The sequence below is a fragment of the Musca domestica genome, unplaced genomic scaffold, assembly GCF_030504385.1.
Source record: "Musca domestica strain aabys unplaced genomic scaffold, Musca_domestica.polishedcontigs.V.1.1 10, whole genome shotgun sequence".
In the NCBI taxonomy this organism is placed as follows: domain Eukaryota; kingdom Metazoa; phylum Arthropoda; class Insecta; order Diptera; family Muscidae; genus Musca; species Musca domestica.
Genome location: NW_026712115.1, coordinates 16,434,473 through 16,460,231, shown reverse-complemented (window position 1 = coordinate 16,460,231; position 25,759 = coordinate 16,434,473). Strand labels below are relative to the sequence as shown.

The 25,759-nt window shown below is 38.1% G+C and overlaps 1 protein-coding gene across 4 annotated transcripts in view; it reads left to right on the top strand.

The window, feature by feature from the left end:
- LOC109612410 (potassium voltage-gated channel subfamily H member 8) overlaps window positions 1-25,759 on the top strand; it is a 1,874,382-nt gene that overhangs the window by 1,175,343 nt on the left and 673,280 nt on the right. For all 4 annotated transcript variants that reach the window (XM_059127170.1, XM_059127167.1, XM_059127162.1 and 1 more), the window contains exon 8: window positions 21,888-22,051. In XM_059127170.1, the coding sequence (XP_058983153.1) occupies window positions 21,888-22,051 (164 nt within the window). The remainder of the gene's footprint in view (window positions 1-21,887; window positions 22,052-25,759) is intronic.

Sequence of the window (25,759 nt, the reverse complement as noted above, 5' to 3'; positions counted from 1 at the left end):
TTATCTTTATTGCACCCGTAAAGGTGAAGAATATTAAAGCGAGAGCCCTATAAGAAAAGTTTGCGGAGAAGAAAAAAATTTAATTACAAGATGGCACCAAGACAATATTTCACGAAGCACAATTATCATCTTATCGTACTTGGCTTTAGAACAGATTCTACAATTTGTGACAGCTTCGATCCCTAATTTCGTCATTTTCGGAAAATAGTAGTCGTGTAATATCTGCTTTACGTTTTCCTGGGATGCCCTGTGAGCCCGATTATGTTCAATTTGAACTATCTCCTGCTCGTTCTTGTCAAAAATGTATGTTACAATGTTCCTGCAGTGCCAAAATGTAGTGGCTGAAAAACATTTTGGATCAAGGCTAACGTCGGTAAGTCACAATATATTGCGTTCACAACTTTCGGATTGACAGCTAGTTTTACCTCAGTAATGAGCATAGTTTTGTCTTTAAATTCAATAACATGACGAGTCTTTTCGGTAAACAGTACGAATGTCCGTTTTCGCGGCACAATGGACTCTTCCAACACAATCTGATTCCTAAAACAGTTAAGAGGCTTATCCGTTGAATCGATAGTGTATGTCAGTGACACTTCACTAGGAACAGTAGCGTCTGATTGAATTTCCTGATCTATAGCATTAATGTACTGGCGAAATAAAGCGTCAGCGACCAGGTTTTGTTTACCAGGTTTGTAAAAAGTATTGGCATTATGTTTGTCCAGAAAATATTTCCAACGCTTTATTTTCGCGTTGGGATTCCTGTCTGAAACTGCGAACGTCAGTGGCTGGTGATCGGTATAAATGTTGAGAGTTTTTACGCCATAGAGGTAGTTTCTCAGTTTTTTTAGGGCCCAAACTATAGCAAGGAGTTCGCGTTCGTTAGTTGCCAAGTCACATTCCTTATCCTTTAAGGTTCTGGAAATCATTGTAATGGGCCTCCCATCTTGTGATAGCACAGCTCCCAGGCCTGAGAATGAGGCATCCGTTGTTAAGTCGAACGGTTTTCGAAAGTCCGGGTAGAGTAACATAACGTCTTCAGAGGTTAATAATTTTTTCAATTTTTCAAATGCTTTTATTTGACTCTCATCAAAATTTATCTTTTTCGACTGAGTAGCACTTACTTTACCATTATCGCTCTTGAGGATATCCGTTATGGGTTTCGCAATTGATGCAAAGTCCTTGACAAAACATCGATAGTAACTTGCTAGCCCCAAGAATGATCTAACTTTAAATAACGTTGATGGTTGTTCGTAATTATTGATTGCAGCAACTTTCTCAGGACTAGTCCTTATACCGCCTCGAGAGACGATAAACCCGAGGTATTCTACGCTTTCTTTGAAAAAATTTGATTTTTCTTGTGAAACCCTCATATTTGCCTCGAATAATCTGTCCAGGACCCATGCTATGTGTTTAACATGGTCTTCTTCATTCTCCGAGAAGATAATCACATCGTCCACATAAACATAGCAAATCTTTCCTATTTGGTCCCTTAGAACGTCGTCTATGGCCCTCTGAAAAATGCTCGGTGCATTCTTCAGGCCAAAAGGGAGTCTGCAAAATTCGTACTTGCCACTCCCGACAGAGAATGCTGTCTTTTCTCGGTCATGTTCTGCAAGCGATATTTGGTGAAATCCCGATTTTAGGTCGAGCGTCGTAAAATATTTGGCTTTGCCCAGATTCGCCAAGATCATTGTAACATCTGGAATGGGGTACTTGTCATCCGTTGTTTTCCGATTTAGTTTCCTAAAGTCTGTTACAAGTCTTTTCTTTGTATTTCCTTGCTCATCTGTAACCTTTTTATGCACTACCCACACAGGGTTGTTATAGGGGGACCTCGAAGGTTTTATTATACCGTTTTTTAGCAAATCACGAACTTCGTTGTTCACGAAGTCAGCGACCCCCATAGGGTAACTTAGTATAGATCGGTTCATTATCAGTAGTCCTGATAGTGACGACTATATTCGTGTTAAAGGGTAATGCTTCATCAGGGTTTGCAAAGACCCCTAAACGAGATTCTATCATACTACGAAATTTTGCTGTTACGCTATGAGGTACCTCTATGTCCTCTACTTGTGTGAAGTTCACTTTAGCGCACTTCAAAAATTTTAGTTTTTCACAATAATTTTCTGTCTGAATTGTCCATTTCTCAGAATCTATTGATGCACCAGCCTGTGTTAACAGATCGATGCCAATTATGCCATCGAAGGTGGTAAGAGATGGTAAGATAAAAAAAACATTATTTGTGCCGAATAAATTACAGGTAAATTTTTCAGCAATATTCTCATATCCGTGGATGGACTTTACTATGAAGGGTTTCTCAACCGGAGTTATACTTTTTAGTCCCCTTAAAGGCCTCATATAATTTTTTGACGTTCCGGTATCGATAAGAAGTTTAATTTTTCTCCCTGATATAGTCCGTTCTATATACGGCAACAGGGAGTCGCCCCTAAAAATTGATCTCGTCAACACAGCTTGTTTCGTTCGCTTCAATCTCGTCATCGATCTCCGTTGTCTCCGCATCTGCTACCTCTTGATAATCGCAGTTTTCCTCTTCTGGTATAGTGTCATCATGCGAAATATGATTTATTCTTTGCTGCTTTGGCCCTGTAAATCTTGCAGAACCATCGTAAGGTCTTTTCATCCAGCGCCCGAATTGATTATGACCACCGTATTGCAGCTCAGCAGTATCATATTTTTGTTTTCGATTTGTAAACCCATGGTTTCTCATAAAATAGGGATTTTTACCGAATGGCGCGCCTCTAGCTTCATGACTTGCTAAGACATTACCGTCGTCCTGAATTATATCGCCCCTCTTTTTCCTATTTTCTTCAAGGGACCTTGTATAGTTGGTGGCGAATTGGTAACGTTGATGATTTGATTCGACCTCCTGTGCCAAGGCAAAGGCTGAAGGCAGATCAGAGGGTCTTGCAGAAAAAAGAACATCGCTTAGACCCTTCCTTGTGCCAGATATAAAAACTCGAAGTGCACTCGTTTCGGATGTTTATCCGAATACGTAAAATCAAGGCGAGCAATGATCGCCTTAAAGTTAAGGACTGTGTTGAACGATGAAAGGACCATATCAGCTGGACCTTTCACTTTGTTCCTGATAATCGCAACTGCCATGTAATGCTTAGAACTTCCATCAAAATTCTCAAAAATTATATAGGCCGTGTGGGTTGCCTGGCGCCATGAGACATACTGTTCGGGCTTCCCCTCAAAATCCGGTAGGGACTTAACAACATCTAACGACTCGTCACATGTTGTTCCTGGTCTAATTTGAATTTCCCTAAATGTCTCGATTTCAGGAGCCCTGACCGAAGTGCTATCAACACGTTTAACTAAATCCTCAATCTGTTTTTCAAAACTCTGCTTCTGAACTCTTAATGCTGCATTGATTGCGGTATCGACAAACACCTTAAGCTGGTCTGGTGTTATTGCCATTTTAGAATCCGCTTCCCACCAATTTCCGATATTCAATCTTTCACTTTCGCGTCTTTTCTCCACGGGTATTCTATTAAAGACTCCAACAACCTCGTCTATTTCTTTATCATTCATATGTTTCAGGAATAAGGCAGAAAATTCGTAAAAACCTTGAAACGGGCACTATGTATGAAACTCTTCGAAATTTTACAAAAAAAAAATTAAACAGATATCGTTTATGAAACCCTTCAAATTTATTTTTTTTTCAATTAAAACACAGAAAATTCGCAAAAACATTTAACAGTTATCATGTATGAAATTCTTCCAAAATTTACAAAAAAAAAAAAATTAAACAGGCATCGTTTGAGAATCACATAGAAAATCTGCAAAAACTTTTAACAGTAATCATAAATGAAATTCATCCAAAATTTACAAAAAAATTAAACAGGTATCGAATTTATTTTATTTCAATAAAATCACATAAAAAGTTCGCAAGACATTTCTTAACACTTGAGTAAATAAGCACTCTACTTACAGGTATTTCATTGTTGTTTCTGGTATTTTATATAAAGAGATTAGTCCTCCGGCTTCTCGTCCTGGTGGGTGTCCTTATTGCTCAATTCCCAAAGTTTTTTAATAGGCTTCTTTTTGACCTTATCACTTTCTCGCTGCCCAAAGTTTTCGGATACTTTGGTGACTTTTAATATTTATTCTTTATTTAATATTGCAATATTTTTTAAATGATTTTATATCATGTTAAAAAAATTGTTTTACACTTGCCCCACGTTGGGCGCTAGTAAAGAATTATGATAATTGTTTATTTAAAAACTTATGTTTATTAATTTAAATTCTTATATTTATATCGGATTCGGCGACTCGCCTGAACCGTTCTATTAGTATGGAGTTGTTAAACTAAAACTTTCCGTCCATCACATTTGTTTTGCTACTTCACCATCAGACCGTTGCGCAGTCGACGTTTGGGCACTGCTGATCTTGCGTCACCATCCGACCGTTGTCGCAGTCGACGTTTGGGTATTGCTGATCTTGTGCCTCGTGCAAAATATTGTTTTTATATTGTTTACACAAATATGCTAGCAACGTCTGGATGATTTTATGTTGTCAAATGTCTGGGTTAATAAAATATGCTTGCCTTGCGCCTCTTGAAGAATATCATTTTTCGCGACACACAAAAAAGACCAATAGTGTTTGTGTTTGATGTTGTGAAATAAATTGTGATCATTGTTGGAAATAAGGGGAATAACTGTTAGTTTTTTATACTGCTTGTTCTTCCCCTCTGATTGTAGAGGTGACAGTGTTAACTTACACATTGCATGCCATTTATGCAGAGGAATATATCACTAAATAGTGTGAAAATGTGCAAAATCTGAATTTTACTTTCAATTGTCTGACTTGAAATTAATTTTTTTAGAGTTACATCAAGTTTATTTTCTAACGTCTCTTTATTAGTTACTGAACTAAGAGGTTAAAATTCGGGGGCTCATAGTCTGCTCAGTTTTTTGAACTGAAGCAAAAAGTAATGTAAGGATCATCGATAAGTAGATAAAAATCAAAGCAACGTATGATCATCAAACCAACTTGTTGTGCCTCAAACAATAATGATCAGTGTCTGATCAAAATGTATATGGAATGCACACAAAGGCTGTCCACTATTTATCACATCCCTTCGTGTGACATCCACCTCTGTCGAAAGCACATTATTTGCACTTAGAATTTAGGTGTCCTTTCTCTTATATTTCGAAATATTCTGGGGACATTTCTGATTGCCAGTCAGCAGTACTAAAGATTTTTGATTGTTGTCGATCGAGATTTCTGATTGCGGTACCATGGGTCTTGACTGGCATGTATGGCGTAATATTCCAACTAGAGCTCTCGGGCACACCTAGCACGTCTACGTCATGTTCAAGTGCTCCACAATGTTCCCCGATATCCTCGTTACACGAATAACAGCCACTTCCTCAAAGAATGAAACACACAGTGGTTATTTATTGTTCTACAGGTACAATCTTTCCGGTGAATCACAAACGATCAGTGGAATTTATGAATCGGAGGAATATTAAGATCGCAGCGGTGCAGGAAATCAAGCTGAATGAAAATTGAAGCCTACAAAGTTGTTATAGTTACAACGTACTAAGGAAGGATCGCGCCAGAAGTGGATGTGGGGGATAAGCGTTCCGGTAACGCCATTCTGTTCAGTACAGACCTATCGCTCTTGAGCTAGTGTATAGTGACCCATACATGGAATGTATGGGGGTAGCAGTCAAGGGTGGAACTGCCGAGGTGGAGGTGCTTAATGTGTATATCCCGCCGATTAATAGCTGTGAACCGCGTTATTTGCCAGATATTAGCCCATTATTGGTATGATTGTACTAGGGGATTTTAATACCCACCATGAGTTGTGGCAGAGCAGAGAAACATCACCAAAGCTACAGCCGCTCGCTATATACCTGCTGGCCTAATACCCGAGATAAGACCAAATTTCTCAGCAAAGGCAGCGGGATAAGCAAACGAGCGTGATGATTTCTGTCGTGCCAACACTACTGATCCTGGAATCAGTGATTTGACAGTGAAAGTCAACCGGTGGGTACAGGAGCATAAGAGGAAAAAGTTGCTAGACCATCTGAAGTATTGCAACATTGGAACCGATATGAGCAAGCTGTGGGTAATTGTTATGTCGTTCTCGAACCCTGGAAAAAGGATGATAAGACCTCAGTCACTTTTAACGACGTAACGGTGAATGCTCCGAAGAGGAGCGCAATGTATTTTAACCTACAATTTTTCGAGCACTCCGAGAGCGACAGGGCAAAGAGAAGAGTACTACGTCGAATCAGATCTCTTCCCGCCGAGGAGGAACCACCACAGTTTACGATGGATGATGTTGCAAATGCAATGCTGAAACAGCTGGATACGCCGGGAGTCGAGTACCTAACGAATGTTCTCAATTTGTCGCTAGCCACCTACATAGTGCCCGAAGCCTGGAAAATGGGCCGGGTGGTCCCGATTCTGAAACCAGGCAAGGATGCCAGCAAAGGCGAATCGTATAGACCGATTTCGCTTTTGTCGCCAGCAGCTAAGACTCTTGAGGCATTACTCCCCAGCATTAGAGGAAGCTATCCAGTTGTCAATCATCAGTACGGATTCCGTCCAAAATATAGTACCACAACAGCATTACACGCCATTTCCACATATTTATTAGAGGACTGAACCAGAACAAGCCGTGTGACAGAACAGTATTGGTAGCCCTTGAACTATCAAAGGCATTTGATACGGTCAATCATGCCGTACTGTTTGAGGACGTACAGAGGATTACCCTCCGGCAAAGTTTGAAACGTTGGATAATCAACTATATGTGTGGATGCCAGTCGTACGTGGAATTCCGGAACAAGAATTCCACAGCCCGTAGAGTGATTTGGGAGCTCCCCAAGGTGGGGTGATATCTCCGGAGCTGTTTAACTTCCAGAATACCCGCCCTCCAGACGCCCTGAATGTGCAGGTCGAGGGGAATTTAATACCGAACACGAACTATCCCAAGATTCTAGGGGTCACATTCGACAGCATGTACAAGTTGTCCGCGCAAGCCATAGCTATCGGCGAGAAGATGAAAAGTAGGAACAGGGTCCGCAAGACGCTAACCGGCAGCACTTGGGGCGCGGACAAGGAAACTTTGTTGATTTCTTATATCGCGATAGGTCGGCCTATGGTCAGCTATGTGGCTCCAGTATGGTCTGCGAATACTAGTGCTACGCAGTGGAAGCAAATCCAGTACGCTGCCCTGAGAACTGCGACAGGTTGCCTTCTCATGACACCAGTGGACCATCTACATGAGGAGGCGAAAGTTCTCCCCTTACGTCCGCATAATTATATGCTTTCGTTGCAGTACCCGCTTAGGTGTTTCCGTGAGAGTCATCCCAACCATCATATGGTGGATAAATCTCCCCCTCCCAGGTGTGTCAGGAAGGACGTAAATGATCTAGAGAGGGAGGTCCAACGCTACAACAGAGAACCTCTAGATCAAGAAGCCTATCAGGCAGGTCTGAGTGGCATTCATACCGATGCAGTCGCGGATGCTATTAGCAGTTATAAAATGAATGCCGTCCTCGGAGTCCACCCCCATCCATTGCAGCTGAAGAACGTCAGCTGCCTAGACAAACCAGGGTTGTAAAAGATCTCTGGCTACAGCCCATTACACTAGCCTAATTTCTAAATCTGGAGCTGGAACCAGATTATCAGAGCGCAAACACTTGCATGTACTACTGCTACAGCAACAACAACCAAAATCATCAAAGTAACTAATATCGGGAGGTACCGTTGTATGAGGGTCATACTAAGACGTCGAAATGCACAGAAAATTTTCTGTCATGAGCTGTAGAATGCAGAACTTCAAATGCCAAATTTTCAACAATTCCAGTTAATAATGTCGATAAAATCATCAAAAACCCGAATATCGGAAGGTACCGTTATATGGGGACTACACGAAGACGTGAGCCTGCACAGACCTTTTTCAGTCATAGGTTGTAGTATCCATTACGAACTTCAAATACCAATTTTGAAACAATTCCTGTGAATAATGTTGCTAAAATCATAAAGGTACCAAATATCTGGAGATGCCGTTATATGGGGGTTGCACGTAGACGTGGACCAGATTAGCAGAACACAAACTCATACATGTACTACTGCTACAGCAACAACAACTAAAAAAAACAACTAAACCGGCAAAGACAATCTTCTGTCATGAGCTGTAGTATCCTTAACGAACTTCAAAAACCAAATTTAAAACTATTCTGATTAATAATGTCGCTAAATTCATCAAAAAACCGAATATCAGGAGGTACCATTATATGAGGCTTGACCGAAACGTGGACCTACATAGCTCATTTTCAAAAATTCTGCAGATATAATATGCATTTGAGCAAAATTTTATCAACTTGGTTCATCGTTCAGAAGCTAGAGTTTTTTCCGCAGACGGACAGACAAGGCAATATTGTGGATCAAAAATAATTAATTAATGAGAATTTTTATCTGGCATTGACCTGCAACTTTTTATTCTCATACTACTCTGTAATATTCTTATAGAATCCGTCAGTTATAAGGTTAACATGCCTTTCCCGTCGTCCTTTCGGTCATTTAAAACAGTTTCTCATCTTTACTCAGTTTGGTGTTCGAACACAATTCTCGGAAAGTGGACTAAGCATTGTAGCCTTCACTAAATGCGTCGACGTCACACGTCTGAAATCTGAGTAAATTTTGATTCAGTATTCCCTTTTTGCGCCATCTTAGATTCTGGTTTCACTTTACCTTCTGCTTAGTTGTTGGATTTTCTCGTTAGCGAATTTTTGTCCGAGTCAATGGCCTCTAAATAATATTTTCTCAATATTTTTGTTAACTGGGTTTCCTTCTTCCTCTGGAACATTCACTGAAACGAACTAAACTGTCGATGTCTCAAATCTATGCATGCAATCTTCTGTGTTTTATATCCTTAGGACCGATGAATAATCTTGTAGATCACTAAGTCAATTTGAAAATTCTTCTCGATTAAGTTGATCAATCTTTTTAGGGAATTGGATCCTACTTTGGCGAAATTTTTTAATTAAACGCAATTTACTAAGTAGTCGATAACTGGACAAATTTTTTTGTTACTAAGCACAAAAAACAGAACCAGATAAATCTTAGAAATGTTGACAATATAAAGTGTTATTCAAATTTTAAAAGAGTATCTAATAATTAATGCTTCAAAAATTGTGTGGAGTTGCCCAGAAAAATAATAAGTTTAAACCCAGAAACTTGCAACGAAAGCAAAAGTGTAAAAAACCTCTTCCCTTCTGTTAAAAAGCAGGTGATTTTTTTGTGAAATAATAAATTTTCTCTCCTAAAGGATTAAATCAAAAGCGATGTTTGTTATTAATTGTTCTTTTGGATATTTGTTTTAATTAATTGATCTGTTGAAACACATCCCAAACAATTTTTTTCTCCACAAAATATTGTTCTCGGGTCAAATAAAATAGATGGCTGATTCGAGAAAAATGTTTGCTAAGTCGCAATATATAAAATCCAAATATTTCAGTAAAAAAGTCTTTTAAAATTTCGTAGATATGCTGAAAAATGGTTCAAATGTGATTTAAAAAGCAAACAGTTGTGTATATTGTTGGGTTTGAAGCAAAACACTCCAAAGTAGCTGATTTATTTTTTTTTTATTTTAACTATAAATCTTCCCTTTGAATAGTAACTAAAATCTATATTAATTGATTAAAAGTTTTGAGTTTTTCATTGTTTTGTTAGTTGTTGCTGTTGGGTATTGCTGTGTGTTTAATCTCATTTCCGTTAAAGAAGCTCATTACGCATAAACTATACATATACAAGTAAAAAAAGCAGTAAGTTCGGCCGGGGCGAACTTTGAATACCCTCGACCATTTGGAACGAATTAGAAAATTTTCAAAAAAAAAAAAATAAATAAAATCCATTAAAAATTCTTTTAAAATCTTTAAAATATCTAATATAGGAAGGTGCCGATATGGGGGGATATACGATATTGTGGACCTATAAAGACAAATCTATGTCTGCGTGTAAAGTACTCACAAGGAACTCCTTGTGTGGATTTTCAAAATACCGAATATCGCGGGGTATCGTTATATGGGAGCTATACGTTATCGTTAACCTATATAGAAAATTTTCTGTCGGGGGGCAAAGTGCTCACAAAGAACCCCTTGTTACCATTCCGTTGAAAAATATGACTAAGAACATCAAAATACCGAATATCGGGGGTACCGTTATATGAGGGCTATACGATATTGTGGACCTATATAGATAATTCTCTGCCCAGGTATAAAGTACCCACAAGGAACTCCTTGTGTGGATTTTCAGACAATTCCGATGAAAAATGTGGGTAAAATCGTAAAAATACCGAATATCGGGGGGTACCGTTATATTGGGGATATACGATATGTTGAACCTGTATTGATAATTCTCTCTCAGGGGGTGAAGTACTCACAAGGAACAACTTGTGTGGATTTTAAGACAATTCCATTGAAAAGTGTGGCTAACATAATCAAAATACCGAATATTGGGGGGTACAGTTATAGAGGGGATATACATATATAGACAATTCTTTTTGAGGGGGTAAAATGCCCGATGAAAAATGTGGGTAAAATCGTAAAAATACCGAATATCGGGGGGTACCGTTATATTGGGGATATACGATATGTTGAACCTGTATTGATAATTCTTTCTTAGGGGGTGAAGTACTCACAAGGAACAACTTGTGTGGATTTTAAGACAATTCCATTGAAAAGTGTGGCTAAAATCATCAAACTACCGAATATCGGGGGTACCGTTATATGGGGGCTATACGATATCGTGGTCCGATATAGCCCATCTTCGAACTTGACCTGCCTGCAGACAAAAGAGAGATCTGTGCAAAATTTTAGCTTCCTATCTTAATTCGTTTAGACTGTAGTGTTCGTGTCGTTCGTTAGATGAGCACGGCTGGACAAAGTTTGGTATTTTTTTAATGTACATTTGTAGTGTTTTTTATTTATTTAATTGACTTGATTTCTTGAGAACAGAAATTGATGGCGCAAAAATGTGCAAAAATTCTCAAATCGGGAAGATATCGAAAAAAAAATTTCAATGGAATCGAATTTTTAAATAATAGTACATTCTATTGACAAATTTGTAAGGATCTTTAAACATTTGCTGTAAAAAATTAGCGAACAAGTTGAAGATTTTTTCAATTTGTTAATCTTCTTTTGCCAATTTTTTTTTTTCAATTTGTATTATCATATTGAATTCAGTGTATTTTTTGAACAAAATAAAGAATAACATTTCACTATATACAATTTTTCACCAAAAAACAAGTAAAAAAACATTAAGTTCGGCCGGGCCAAACTTTTAATACCCTCCACCCTAGGGTAAAAGAACATTAGAAGAAATGTGGCAAAAAACATTAAAATGCCGAATATCGGGAGGTACCGTTATATAGGGGCTACACCAACACGTGCACCTATAATTACAATGTTTCGCCACACGAACTAGGCCCCATTATGACCCACAAATACCAACTTTTACACAAATCAGTGAAAAAATGTGGCATAAATCATCAAAATACCGAATATCGGGAGGTACCGTTATATGGGGACTATACCAGAACGTGGACCTATACATGCAATGTTTTGCCACACGCTCAGGGACCCGTTGTGACCTACAAATACCAATTTTCAGACAAATCCGTGAAAAAATGTGGCATAAATCATCAAAATACCGAATATCGGTAGGTACCGTTATATGGGGGCTATACCAAAACGTGGACCTATACATGCAATGTTTTGCCACACGCTCAGGGACCCGTCATGACCTACAAATACCAATTTTCAGATAAATCCGTAAAAAAATGTGGCATAAATCATCAAAATACCGAATATCGGGAGGTACCGTTATATGGGGACTATACCAGAACGTGGACCGATATATCTCATTTTCAATACCAACCATCCTAGGGACAATACACACACTTGTGCCAAATTTCAAAGGTCTACGTCAAATAATATGGGCTCTATCGTGATTTCAACAGACAGACAGACGGACAGACAGACAGACAGACAGACGGACAGACAGACAGACGGACATCGCTAAATCGTCTTAGAATTTTATGCTGATTATGAATATATATACTTTATGGGGTCTACGACGAATATTTAGAGGTGTTACAAACGGAATGACAAAGTTAATATACCCTCCTACCCATGGTGGAGGGTATAAAAACAAGTAAAAAAGCAATAAGTTCGGCCGGGCCGAACTTTGAATACCCTCCACCGTTTGGAACGAATTAGAAAATTGTCCAAAAAAATAAAATCCATTAAAAAATCTTTTAAAATCTTTAAAATATCTAATATAGGAAAGTGCCGATATGGGGGGATATACGCTATTGTGGACCTATAAAGACAAATCTATGTCTGCGTGTAAAGTACTCACAAGGAACTCCTTGTGTGGATTTTCAGATAATTCCATTGGAAAAAGTGGCTAAAATCATCAAAATACGGAATATAGGGGAGTACCGTTATATGGGGGATATACGATATTGTGGACCTATATAGATAATTCTCTGCCGAGGTATAAAGTACCCAGAAGGAACTACTTGTGTGGATTTTCAGACAATGCCGTTAAAAAATGTGGCTATAACCATCAAAATACCGAATATCGGGGGTACCGTTATATGGGGGATATACGATATCGTGGACCGATATAGCCCATCTTCGAACTTGACCTGCCTGCAGACAAAAGAGAGATCTGTGCAAAATTTTAGCTTTCTATCTTAATTCGTTTAAACTGTAGCGTAATTACAACAGACGGACAGACGTACGGACAGGGCTAAATCGTCTTAGAATTTTACGCTGATCAAGAATATATATACTTTGTTGGGTCTAAAATGATTATTTCGATGAGTTACAAACGGAATGACGAACTTAATATACCTTCCATACTTGTTTTGGTGGAGGGTATAAAAATCAAGTGTTTCGTTAGATGAGCTCGGCTGGACAAAGTTTGGTATTTTTTTAATGTACATTTGTAGTGTTTTTTATTTATTTAATTGACTTGATTTCTTGAGAACTGAAATTGATGGCGCAAAAATGTGCAAAAATTCTCAAATCGGGAAGATATCGAAAAAAAAAATTTCAATGGAATCGAATTTTTAAATAATAGTACATTCTATTGACAAATTTGTAAGGATCTTTAAACATTTGCTGTAAAAAATTAGCGAACAAGTTGAAGATTTTTTCAATTTGTTAATCTTCTTTTGCCAATTTTTTTTTCAATTTGTATTATCATATTGAATTCAGTGTATTTTTTGAACAAAATAAAGAATAACTTTTCACTATATACAATTTTTCACCAAAAAAAAAAAAAAACAAGTAAAAAAGCAATATGTTCGGCCGGGCCGAACTTTGAATACCCTCCACCATTTTGGAACGAATTAGAAAATTGTCCAAAAAAATAAAATCCATAAAAAAATCTTTAAAATATCTAATATAGGAAGGTGCCGATATGGGGGGATATACGCTATTGTGGACCTATAAAGACAAATCTATGTCTGCGTGTAAAGTACTCACAAGGAACTCCTTGTGTGGATTTTCAGATAATTCCATTGGAAAAAGTGGCTAAAATCATCAAAATACGGAATATAGGGGAGTACCGTTATATGGGGGATATACGATATTGTGGACCTATATAGACAATTCCGTTTCAGGGGTAAAGTGTTCACAAAGAACTCCGTGTGTGGATTTTCAGACAATACGATTGGTAAATGTTGCTAAAATCATCAAATACCGAATATCGCGGCGTATCGTTATATGGGAGCTATACGTTATCGTTAACCTATATAGAGAATTCTCTGTCGGGGGGTAAAGTGCTGACAAAGAACCCCTTGTGTACGAAGAACCCCTTGTGACCATTCCGTTGAAAACTATGGCTAAAAACATCAAAATACCGAATATCGGGGGTACCGTTATATGAGGGCTATGCGATATCGTGGACCTGTATAGACAATTCTCTCTCAGGGGGTGAAGTACTCACAAGGAACTCCTTGTGTGGATTTTAAGACAATTCCATTGAAAAGTGTGGCTAACATCATCAAAATACCGAATATCGGGGGGTACAGTTATATGGGGGATATACGATATCATGGACATATATAGACAATTCTTTTTGAGGGGGTAAAATGCCCACAAGGAACTCCTTGAGTGGATTTTCAGACAATTCCGATGAAAAATGTGGGTAAAATCATAAAAATACCGAATATCGAGGGGTACCGTTATATGGGGGATATACGATATCGTGGACCTGTATAGACAATTCTCTCTCAGGGGGTGAAGTACTCACAAGGAACTCCTTGTGTGGATTTTAAGACAATTCCATTGAAAAGTGTGGCTAACATCATCAAAATACCGAATATCGGGGGGTACAGTTATATGGGGGATATACGATATCGTGGACATATATAGACAATTCTTTTTGAGGGGGTAAAATGCCCACAAGAACCTCCTTGTGTGGATTTTCAGACAATTCCGATGAAAAATGTGGATAAAATCATTAAAATAACGAATATCGGGGGGTACCGTTATATGGGGGATATACGATATCGTGGACCTGTATAGACAATTCTCTCTCAGGGGGTAAAGTACTCACGAGGAACTACTTGTGTGGATTTTAAGACAATTCCATTGAAAAATGTGGCTAAAAACATCAAAATACCGAATATCGGGGGGTACAGTTATATGGGGGATATACGATATTGTGGACCTATATAGACAATTCCGTTTCAGGGGTGAAGTGTTCACAAAGAACTGCGTGTGTGGAACTCCTTGAGTCGATTTTCAGACAATTCCGATGAAAAATGTGGGTAAAATCATAAAAATACCGAATATCGGGGGGGTACCGTTATATGGGGGACATACGATATCGTGAACCTGTATAGACAATTCTCTCTCAGGGGGTGAAGTACTCACAAGGAACTACTTGTGTGGATTTTAAGACAATTCCATTGAAAAGTGTGGCTAACATCATCAAAATACCGAATATCGGGGGTACAGTTATATGGGGGATATACGATATCGTGGACATATATAGACAATTCTTTTTGAGGGGGTAAAATGCCCACAAGGGACTCCTTTTGTGGAATTTCAGACAATTCCATTGAAAAATGTGGCTGAAATCATCAAAATACCGAATACCGTGGGGGTACCGTTATATGGGGGCTATACGATATTGTGGACCTATATAGATAATTCTCTGCCGAGGTATAAAGTAACCACAAGGAACTTCTTGTGTGGATTTTCAGATAATTCCGATGAAAAATGTGGGTAAAATCATTAAAATACCGAATATCGGGGGGTACCGTTATATGGGGGATATATGATATCGTGGACCTGTATAGACAATTCTCTCTCAGGGGGTAAAGTACTCACAAGGAACTACTTGTGTGGATTGGAAGACAATTCCATTGAAAAATGTGGCTAACATAATATAAATACCGAATATCGGGGGGTACAGTTATATGGGGGATATACGTTATCTTGGACCTATATAGACAATTCTTTTTGAGAGGGGAAAAATGTCCACAAGGGACTCCTTTTGTGGAATTTCAGACAATTCCATTGAAAAATGTGGCTGAAATCATCAAAATACCGAATACCGTGGGGTACCGTTATATGGGGGCTATACGATATTGTGGACATATATAGATAATTCTCTGCCGAGGTATAAAGTACCCAGAAGGAACTACTTGTATGGATTTTCAGACAATTCCATTAAAGGTTGTGGCTAAAATCATCAAAATACCGAATATCGGGGGTACCGTTATATGGGGGATATACGATATAGCCCATCTTCGAACTTGACCTGCCTGCAGACAAAAGAGAGATCTGTGCAAAATTTTAGCTTTCTATCTTAATTTGTTTAGACTGTAGCGTGATTACAACAGACGGACAGACGTACGTCTTAGAATTTTACGCTGATCAAAAATATATATACTTTGCTGGGTCTAAAATGATTATTTCGATGAGTTACAAACGGAATGACGAACTTAATATACCCTCCATACTTTTTTTTGTGGAGGGTATAAAAAAATGAAATAAGTGCGAAGTAGGATGTTAACTGACATCTACCTTTCAACTCCAGGGCCTACATCGTTCATTCATTTCATTACATGATTCTTGTTACTGCATTTGGTTTTGTTTGATCTGAATGAAAAGATCGTTTTCGCATCGGACTGAATAGAACACACAGTTTAAATCACTTCAGTCGTGATCAAACATGCGGGTTTAAAAGCGTTCGATCTGTTCAGCATAGAAGTGGGCAATCACATTTGGGAATTGTTTCTTTCAACCGAGCTTACGAACTACATACTGTCTGGTAAATAAAAAGATCGAATTTTTATTGCGCAAAATCATCATTGACATTGTAAAATCAAAAAAGTATTTAAACAATTTTTGTTTATTAAATACCATTTATATGTTTCTTTCCTAAAAATAACGATTTGTTGCCTTAAATACTAAAACCCAAAGAATATTAATAAGTTTCTCTGTGTTTTAATCAAAGGAAACACACACTTTACAACTTAGAATCAAACCGATCATGACCGATCTGAGCGGCTGGATTTCTGCTAAAAGTGATCAAGCGTACTCAATTATACTCATTGTAGCCGTCGGGTGTAAAGTATTTGAACAACCCCTTTTTTCTCATTAAAGTCTGTTATCTCACCTCACCAAGACGCTTATTTGCACTTATCGTGCAGAATTTACAACGAATTGGCGCTAAAGTCCGTCTTGGTGATTCCTGTTTGCTATCGGTTGAGTGTTTGTGCTCAACATTGTAAACATAACACGTTCGTGTGCAATTACTAAGATAAATCTCGACACCTTTTTATAATAATATCAGTAAAGAATTCATATAGTAATTTGAATAAGAAACTAAAAGATATTTCTATCCCCATCATCAACATCATTTTCGCTAAAATCATCATATTCCTTTATAAACAAAAGTTAGGGTAGTGGATTCATATTGTTGTTAGCCCGCGAAAAAACAAGTAACAAAGAAAAATATTACAATAACAAAACGGGAACTTTACAATGCGTCGCGGAGTTCCCTTTTTGGTTTGTGGTCAAAGTCCTATTGTTTTGGGCAATAACAACGAACAGTGCAAGTACAAAAGGAAAATATTTAAAAAAAACAGTGATTTTGGCGCATACTATTTTGCATGAATATTACCACTTTTTGTTTTGGTACATTTGTGTGTGATCTCAAGTTCGTATGAGATAAATAAAACAATACCTAACAAGGAATATAAGAATCAATTCAATCAATTCATATTCTAAAACTAAATACCTTGGTCGATATTATTAGTTTTTTTGTAGAAAAATTTCGAGTTGTGTGATATTCCGATACATTTTGGCAAATAGTTTGGAGTATTTTCACTTGATTTAAATTTTCCTTGGCTTTTTTGTAAACTTTTTTAGAAAAATTGGTCGGTTCTTTATTCTTTTCGGTAGAATGATATTTTTGTGGAGTCTCATTCTTTCTTTTGGCTTAGAATCATGTCGCAAAATCCACTTGTTTTTATTTGTAAAGTGAAGATCCTATAGAAAACTAAAACGTGAACATATTGATTTCTTCGAAATAGAGTCCCGCAGCTCTAATCTTGAGCAAGTATGGAAAGCAACTGATGAGAGTTTTAAAGTATGTAAAAGTTACTTGGAAACGTCGGATGCAAAGCGGATTTTGATTCCGTTTGATGAGGAAACTTGGGAAAATATATGGTTTGCTAAAGTAGTTTAAAAAATAGGCTATGTGAGGCTCGTAGCAGTTCTTTAGCGTCGTTATCGCAACATCCACGTGATATTCCTCTAGAAGCAGAGTCTTGTGATGTAGCTTTAATAAACTGGAACTCTTCCACTCATACTTCTCGTGAAGTTGTTCTTCAAACTAATATCGGCTATTGGGAATCCTAGTGTAGTTGAGATAGTTGTTGATCCGCCTCAAACAGATAGTGTTCACAACCTAGTTATGCCTCCATGTGACATAGACCTTTGCGATGGTAATTTCCAAACATGCTTAGAGATTTATTTATTCTATCGATCTATATAAATAATTCGCGTTTGAGCGCATTTGTTAGAAATCGTCTCGAGATTCACCCTGACCAACCGCAGTTTCAGCCCAGAGTGGAATGCCTTACAGGACGAATATGATAACACGTCCATATAATAACCTTCGTTTACGCGTCCACTGTCATTTGTGAGGACTTGGATAGTTTTCTGAGGAAGCGAATTCGAACTCTCACTCGAACCATCACCGAAACTGGTTGATCAATCTCGCCATTATTTGTTATCTCCTCGGCAGTCATGTTGTTCCTGTTGCTTGTTTTGTCCGTGAAAATCTTTCTTCGTCGGTGAAAATCTTTTTTCGTCGGTGAAGCGTCATCTTTTGTGTATCAATTGCTTGCGCAAGTTTTCGTCGGTATTAGACCTGTAATAAAAGTCATCACACATTCCTACATAGAGATGGCTTAACAAATAGTCCACGTCTAATGGCAACAACTTCAAGTTCGCTTTGTCAGTTTCGGCTCCACCTTTTTGTCCCTCGAATTATTCCCCAAGCACTGATTCATATGCATCTCGTTCCTCCACAACGACGGGAGATGTAGTTCGACAGGCATTTCAGGCTGCGAAGAACCAGCTGTTTTTTTGGGTATCGCCTTGGTGAAAGTTGTTCATCAAACTCGTTCGAATTCTGCTAGGGCGTTGATAGATCCGGTCTCTAAGTCCTCGTTCGTCACAGAGCGACTACAAAAACAATTAAAGCTTCCTGTTTGTTCCTTCAATACTACCGTTTCGGGTTTTATTGGTTCAACTGCTGGTAGGTGGAACAAAGTTTATAATATAGAAATTAAAAGTAGAATAGAGAAATCGTTACCCCTGAAAGTTTCAGCGGTCGTGCTGAATTCAATTTCAAGAAATTTGCCTTCGCTTGGGGTCACTTCAGACATAAAGGATCAAATATCGAATGTCATATTATCAGGTTACAAATTGTTTAAGTCAAGTCCAGTTGATATTTTGTTAGGAGCAGACTTGTTCCCTAGAATTATTAAAGATCACAGCCTTCGCTTTTCGTCCGGTTCTCTGCTTGCTCAAAATACCATATTTGGTTGGATTGTAACTGGACCACATCCGTATAGGCAAATTCGCTCGCTTGAATATACGTACAGGATTTCGTTGTAATAAATACACAAAACTTTTTCCGATATAAAAATTTCGTATTGTGAAGTGCCACAAATATACTCGCTTTTCGGAGCAAACCGTCACTGCGGATTTCACATACAAATCCGTAACGACATCCGTTGTTGTGTCGTGAAAATAACCCATTACTTTGGGCTTTGTTTTGAACGTAAAACACTTTGCACAAGTCCGAATCCATAACTGTGGATTCTTGGTGACTTTGAATTATTTATTGTTTACTTTTAAAACTGCTCACAGATCTGCAATGTACCACCACTTTGTACTATTTATCAAATTAATTTATATTGTTCTACCATCTCCGGATGCTGTAAGGTGGCCGGCTAATTTTTAAGTAAGAATTGTCTTCGTTTACTTGGAATGGAATCGTGATGCAGTTTGTTACACCACTTATACCACCACATACTGTACATTCGTTGAAATTTGTTCACTACTTCTTATTGCCATATTGATATTTCAATTTCAGATTTAAGCGAATAGGCTCTAAAGCTACCTCCTTACTTTAGTCTGTTTTGGTGATTCCTTCTTGCTATGGGTTGAGAGTTTTTGCTCAACATTCTAAACACTACACGTTCGTGCGGGCAAATCTCGATACCTTTTGATAATAATATCAATAAAGAATTCATATATTTATTTGAATAAGAAACGAAAAGATCGTGTTTTACTTCTATTTATTTCACCCCCTATTAACGCAGCGCAATTTCGGCGCATTGATAATGTTGATCTATTCAATGTCTCACTCCATAGTGTAGTCAACACTAGCCACAATCCATTACTTAGAACTTTTTCGTATATTGAATAGCCATGAGACTATTGTTGTATACACCAGATCATAGTCTGTAAACAATAATTGTTCTAAAGACCGAAATAAATGATCAAATGGACGTTGTATGAGTTAGGCATAGGACAATTATTGATTATTATTAGACCTTAATTTAGAATTAAGAGCTTGTTCATTAGTACACTTCCTTATAGCGTTTATGAATAATGAAAAAATAAGTGTTGAAGCATACAACACTATGAGTTGGGCCTTATGCGTTTATTGCAACCCCTTGAAATATCGGTCCCAGACCCAACGATCTTTGCAACTCTTTAAGCTGAATCGCTCTAGCTATGTGTGTCCGTCAGTTCATGTGTATTTGAAATCACTCTAAAAACAAATGGACCACAAATAAATTTCTCTTCCAGCGAGGAAGGTAACAATGACTGCATCAGACCATTAAATTGGAGACTTTTATATTATCTATTTCAATTGAATAGTAAAGAACTAGCATTGAATTAGGACTGATTTTTATACCCTCCACCTTGGAAAGGAGGGTATATTAACTTTGTCATTCCGTTTGTAACATCCTTATATATTCGTCTTAGACCCCATAAAGCATATATATTCATAATCAGCATAAAATTCTAAATCGATTTAACGTCTGTCTGCTGAAATCACGATACAGCCCACATTATTTGACGTAGAGCGCCAAAATTTAGTAGAGCTATTTGCATTGTGTCTAGGATAGTTGGAATTGAAAATGAGATATATCGGTCCACGTTCTGGTATAGTCCCCATATAACGATACCTCATGATATTCGGTATTTTGATAATTTATGCCACATTTTTTCACATTTTTCACGGATTTGTCTGGAAATTGGTATTTGTAGGTCATAACGGTTCCCTGAGCGTGTGGCAAAACATTGCATGTATAGGTCCATGTTGTGGTATAGCCCCCATATAAAGGTACCTCCCGATATTCGGTATTTTAGTTTTTTTGCCACATTTTTTCACGGATTTGCCTAAAAATTGGTATTTGTGGGTCATAATGGTTTCCAGCTCCGGTGGCGAAACATTGCATGTATGGGTCCATGATTTGGTATAGCCCCCATATAACGGTACCTCCCGATATTCGGTAATTTGATGATTTTTGCAAATTTTTTTCACGGATTTGTCTAAAAATTGGTATTTGTTGGTCATAATGGTTTAAAGCTCCGGTGGCGAAACATTGCGTGTATGGGTCCACGATTTAGTATAGCCCCCATATAACAGTACCTCCCGATATTCGGTATTTTGATGGTTTTTGCCACATGTTTTCACTGATTTGTCTAAAAATTGGTATTTGTGGGTCATAATGGGTCCTAGTCCGTGTGGCGAAACATTGTAATTATAGGTCCACGTTTTGGTACCATATGACGGTACCTCCCGATATTCGGCATTTTAATGGTTTTTGCCACATTTCTTTTAATGTTTCTTTTACCCTAAGTGGAGGGTATTAAAAGTTTGGCCCGGCCGAAATTAATGTTTTTTTTTACTTGTTTTTTTTTTTTTTTTTGTAGATACGGCAATATTTATACCTTGATGATTTTGTTTATTCAAGCCTAAAGCTTTTTTGGTCTACAAAAATTTAACCGGAGATAATAGAATAGCCGGAAAACAATAAGAAATCTCGAATATTTTTTTTTTTTTTTTTTTTTTTTTTTGAATAATTTATCTTGTGGGCTTATGTGTTAGCACACATTTAACAGCAGGGGTAGTTAAATGAACCGAAATATGTTTCTAGAAAACACTAAAAGAATAGATAATCCACTCTAATTTACGTCAAATGTTTGAATACATTGAATATCTAATTGTAAATGGTTAATTTGTATTTATTGAACTTTGTGATAAATTTCATATTCACTTTACAGATATTTTGCTGAATTTTCGCACAACATATGTATCCAGTAAAGGAGAAGTAGTTTTGGATTCGAAATTAATAGCTATTAATTATTTGAAAGGGTGGTTTGTTGTTGACTTGCTAGCGGCTTTACCATTCGACCACTTGTATGCATCCGATTTGTACAATGGAGAAGTAAGTATTTGATTGCAAATTTTTCTTCAAAGAAGGATGAAGAAATACAATCAATTATGATATATTTAGTTACATTTTCTTTGCATTTGAGCAATTATTGAAACACACTATTGTCATATATTGCGCTACACTTCCCAAGGTTTAAGAGCACACACAGAGTGGTATAACTAATGATTTCTAAATACAGTGGTGTTACTTTAGTGGTGTAGTATAAATTGTAATAAAAAAATTATTTAAAACATATTCATATTACTTTTAAGATTAATGGACAATTTTATGATTGATTGCGACAATAGTATTTTTTTAAATCTTTTTTGAAATATTTCAAATATTTGTGAAAGGTTATTCCAAGGGTTAGGTTATGTTAGGTTGAAAAAGAGGGGCGAACCAATTTCGCCGCAAGCCCTGTTGGGCATAAACTTAAGCCAGTATAAGCCTGTTGTGCGCTCTAGTCAGAGGGCTTTTACCAAGGAAGACGTGCAGTTAACAGTCTGTTATAATTGAAATTCTGCTGCCTTTATGAAATTCTTTAACTGTTTTATATCATTTACCATGATCCAACTAAGGTCTGGTATAGTGTCGCTCCCTAAGAATTGGGCTCTGATATTAGCAAACGCTGGGCATATACAGAGAAAATGTTCCAATGTTTCGTCATCTTCCCTGCACGCCCTGCATATGCTATTATATATGCAACGTATCTTGTATAGATAAGCTTGTAGGCCAAGGTGCCCCGTAAGGATGCCTGTCACCTCACTGATCTCCTTCTTGCCTAGCAATAGAATATTCTTCGTTTTTATCTCATTTGGTTCACCCCACAGGACTTTTGTGGTTTTCCCTACGCCCTCTTTTTCCATATTTTGCCCATGTCTTTAACATTAGACGTGACGCTTTTAGCGGCAGTGGATTGTCTAAGTTTACTGTTGCTAATTCCCTGCCTGTTCTAGCGAAGGAGTTTGCTATCTCGTTACCTCTAACTCCGTTATGACCTGGTACCCATATAATGCGAACTAAGCCGTGTTGAGAGTAGTTGTTGATTGAGTTTATACATTCCAATACAGTTCTTGAAGTTACTGTTTTGGATGTTATAGTGGTAATGGCTATCTTACTGTCCGTTAGGACGTTTACGATAGCCGGTCTCGTGTTAGCATTTAACCAGTTCAGACACTGTAATCGCCCGGACCTCCGCTTGTAGGGTCGTATTGTGATCGGGCAGGCGGAAAGAGATTTCGGTATTCGTTTCTTCGATAAAAAGACCCAGTCCTACTCTCTCCCCCAACACTGAACCATCTGTGTAACAACAGTTACCAGTCGGCATCTGTGATGGGAAACCATCGATCCAGGAGTCTCTGTTAGGGATTAATGTTTCACAAGAGGCACCTACAATAGATTCAGATATCCCGTTTTCTATTGATTCTCCCGTTGTTACCTGTAAGATTATTTGATGGTATGTAGCGTGGCCTTTGCTTATCCACTGTTTCTATTACACTTTCTATCCATGGCTGTCCACCAGACTATTGAAGCGTAAGTTAGAACAGGTCTAATCACGCTTTTGAATAGCCAGTGTATCATGTTTGGGATTGAAGCCCCATTTAGAGCCTATAGCTCTTTTACACGTTGCCCAACATCTATGAGCTTTGTTTGCTCTTTCCTGGATGTGGTCCCTCCAATTACATTTTCTATCTAGAATCACACCCAGATATTTAACCTTATTGGAAATATTGATTGTCCTGTTCAGGAAAACCGGTTCCTCGAAAAGACCCAGTTTCCTTTTCCTGGTAAATAGACATATCTCAGTTTTTTCCGGGTTGACGTTGAGACCTCTCGGTATAGCCCTGTTGTATGCAAGTTTCAGAGCCGACTCGGCCCTTCTGCACAGTAAGTTAGGGCTCTTTTCCCTCAGAAGTATTATAACATCGTCTGCATAGCAGACTGGTTCAAAACCTTCGTTGGTTAAAGTCCTTAGGAGACTGTTATGGTATCCATCTATTCCTTAGCATATGGCTTATCCAGTCCCTTAGGGTCCTGTTGACCTGAAAGCTATCTAAGGATTGGATTAGTGTATCTGTTCTGACGTTGTTGAAAGCGCCTTCAATGTCAATGCATACTGCTAATGTGTACATCTTTTTATCAAAGTTGCTCTCGATGTGGTGTACAACCTCATGTAGAGCGTTTTCCACTAAACGCCCTTTAACGTATGCGTGTTGTTTATATTTAAGCATATCGTTTGCAGTCCTGCTCTTGATCATGGTATCGATTATGCGTTCCATGGTTTTGAGTAAGAACGATGTTAGACTTATAGGCCGATAAGACTTGGGTATTACGTAGCTTGCCTTCTCAGGTTTGGGTAAAAAAACTACCCTGGATTCCTGCCAGGCTTTTGGAGTGTACGCAAACTTCAGGCTTATATCTGGTCCCGCTGCCTTAAACGGTTTGAAACTTTTGATGGCTTCTTTTACCATCGATTCGTCAATTTTTGGTGCTTTGTCCGTCACATTCCTTCTATCTTCCGATGTATCCACGTTTGTCGTGACTCTCGCTGGGAAGTGTGTTTTCATCAGTAGCCCTAGGGTTTCTTCTACTGTTTCCATCTTTTTACCCATATCATCCACCATTGTCTCGGCTTGTGTATGGGTTTTTGAAAGAAACTTTTTTATTTCTTTAACATCATTCACGCTTTCAACCTGTTCACAGAAAAGATTCCAGGAATTTAATTTAGCTGTTCTGACTATTTTGTTGTATTCTTCAAGTTTATTATGATAGCTGTCCCAGAATACTGCCAGTTTTTTACGTCGAGCTCTGGTGTAAAGCCTACGGACCTCCTTTCCTTTGTTACGAATATCCCCTGTCATCCAGGGTTTTTCGTAGGCGGATTTCCTCTCTCGAAGTGGACAGCATTCCTCGAAAGACTTTACTAGGGTCTCCGTTAAACTATTAACATCTTGTCTATGTCATCTATGCCTAGGCATTCATTGTTACTCTGCCCTAGCCTTTGTCTAACTAGTCTCCCATACTTCATCCAGTCAGGATTTGTTCCGGAAACGTATTGGGTTCGGCGACGGCCGTGTTAGTTCAAATCTTATATACCTGTGATCCGAGAAAGAGTGCTCTTCCGAGACTCTCCAATTCTGAATCTCGTTTATAAGATTCCCTGAACAAAAAGTGATGTCTAAAACCTCCTCCCTAATCTTGTTTACAAAGGTCGCTTTATTTCCAATGTTAAGAATTGTCATTAGTATTTAGATAATTTAGTAGGGACCTTTTGTTAGTGTTAGTACTATCATAAACTTTTGTGACATATTATATAAGTTCTCGGTCGAGACCTTGTGTTAGCATAAAACAGTTGATAGTTAATATGGTTTAGTCCAGAGACCTTGTTCTGAACTTTCCAGGGTTCCTGAATTAAACCAATGTGTATCTTACCTGTATTTGTTAATTTCATCAGAGCTATTGTTGCCGTCTCGCTCCGATGAAGATTGATCTAGATGACCTCAATCATTGGTCCTCCAGTAGGCGGGCTTCCTGAGAGTCGGTGATTTTATCGTCGGGTCCCTGTGTTGTGTTGCTAGGGGGGTTTTCTTTCTCCTCCTCGCTGTCTCCCTTGGGTCCTTCGTCTCCGATGCTGACCTCGTTATTCTTGAAACGGACCGCGTTCGAGACGAAGAAAGCTATGCCCTTGTTCTTTGTCAGACTAGCCATGGAGAGATCGTC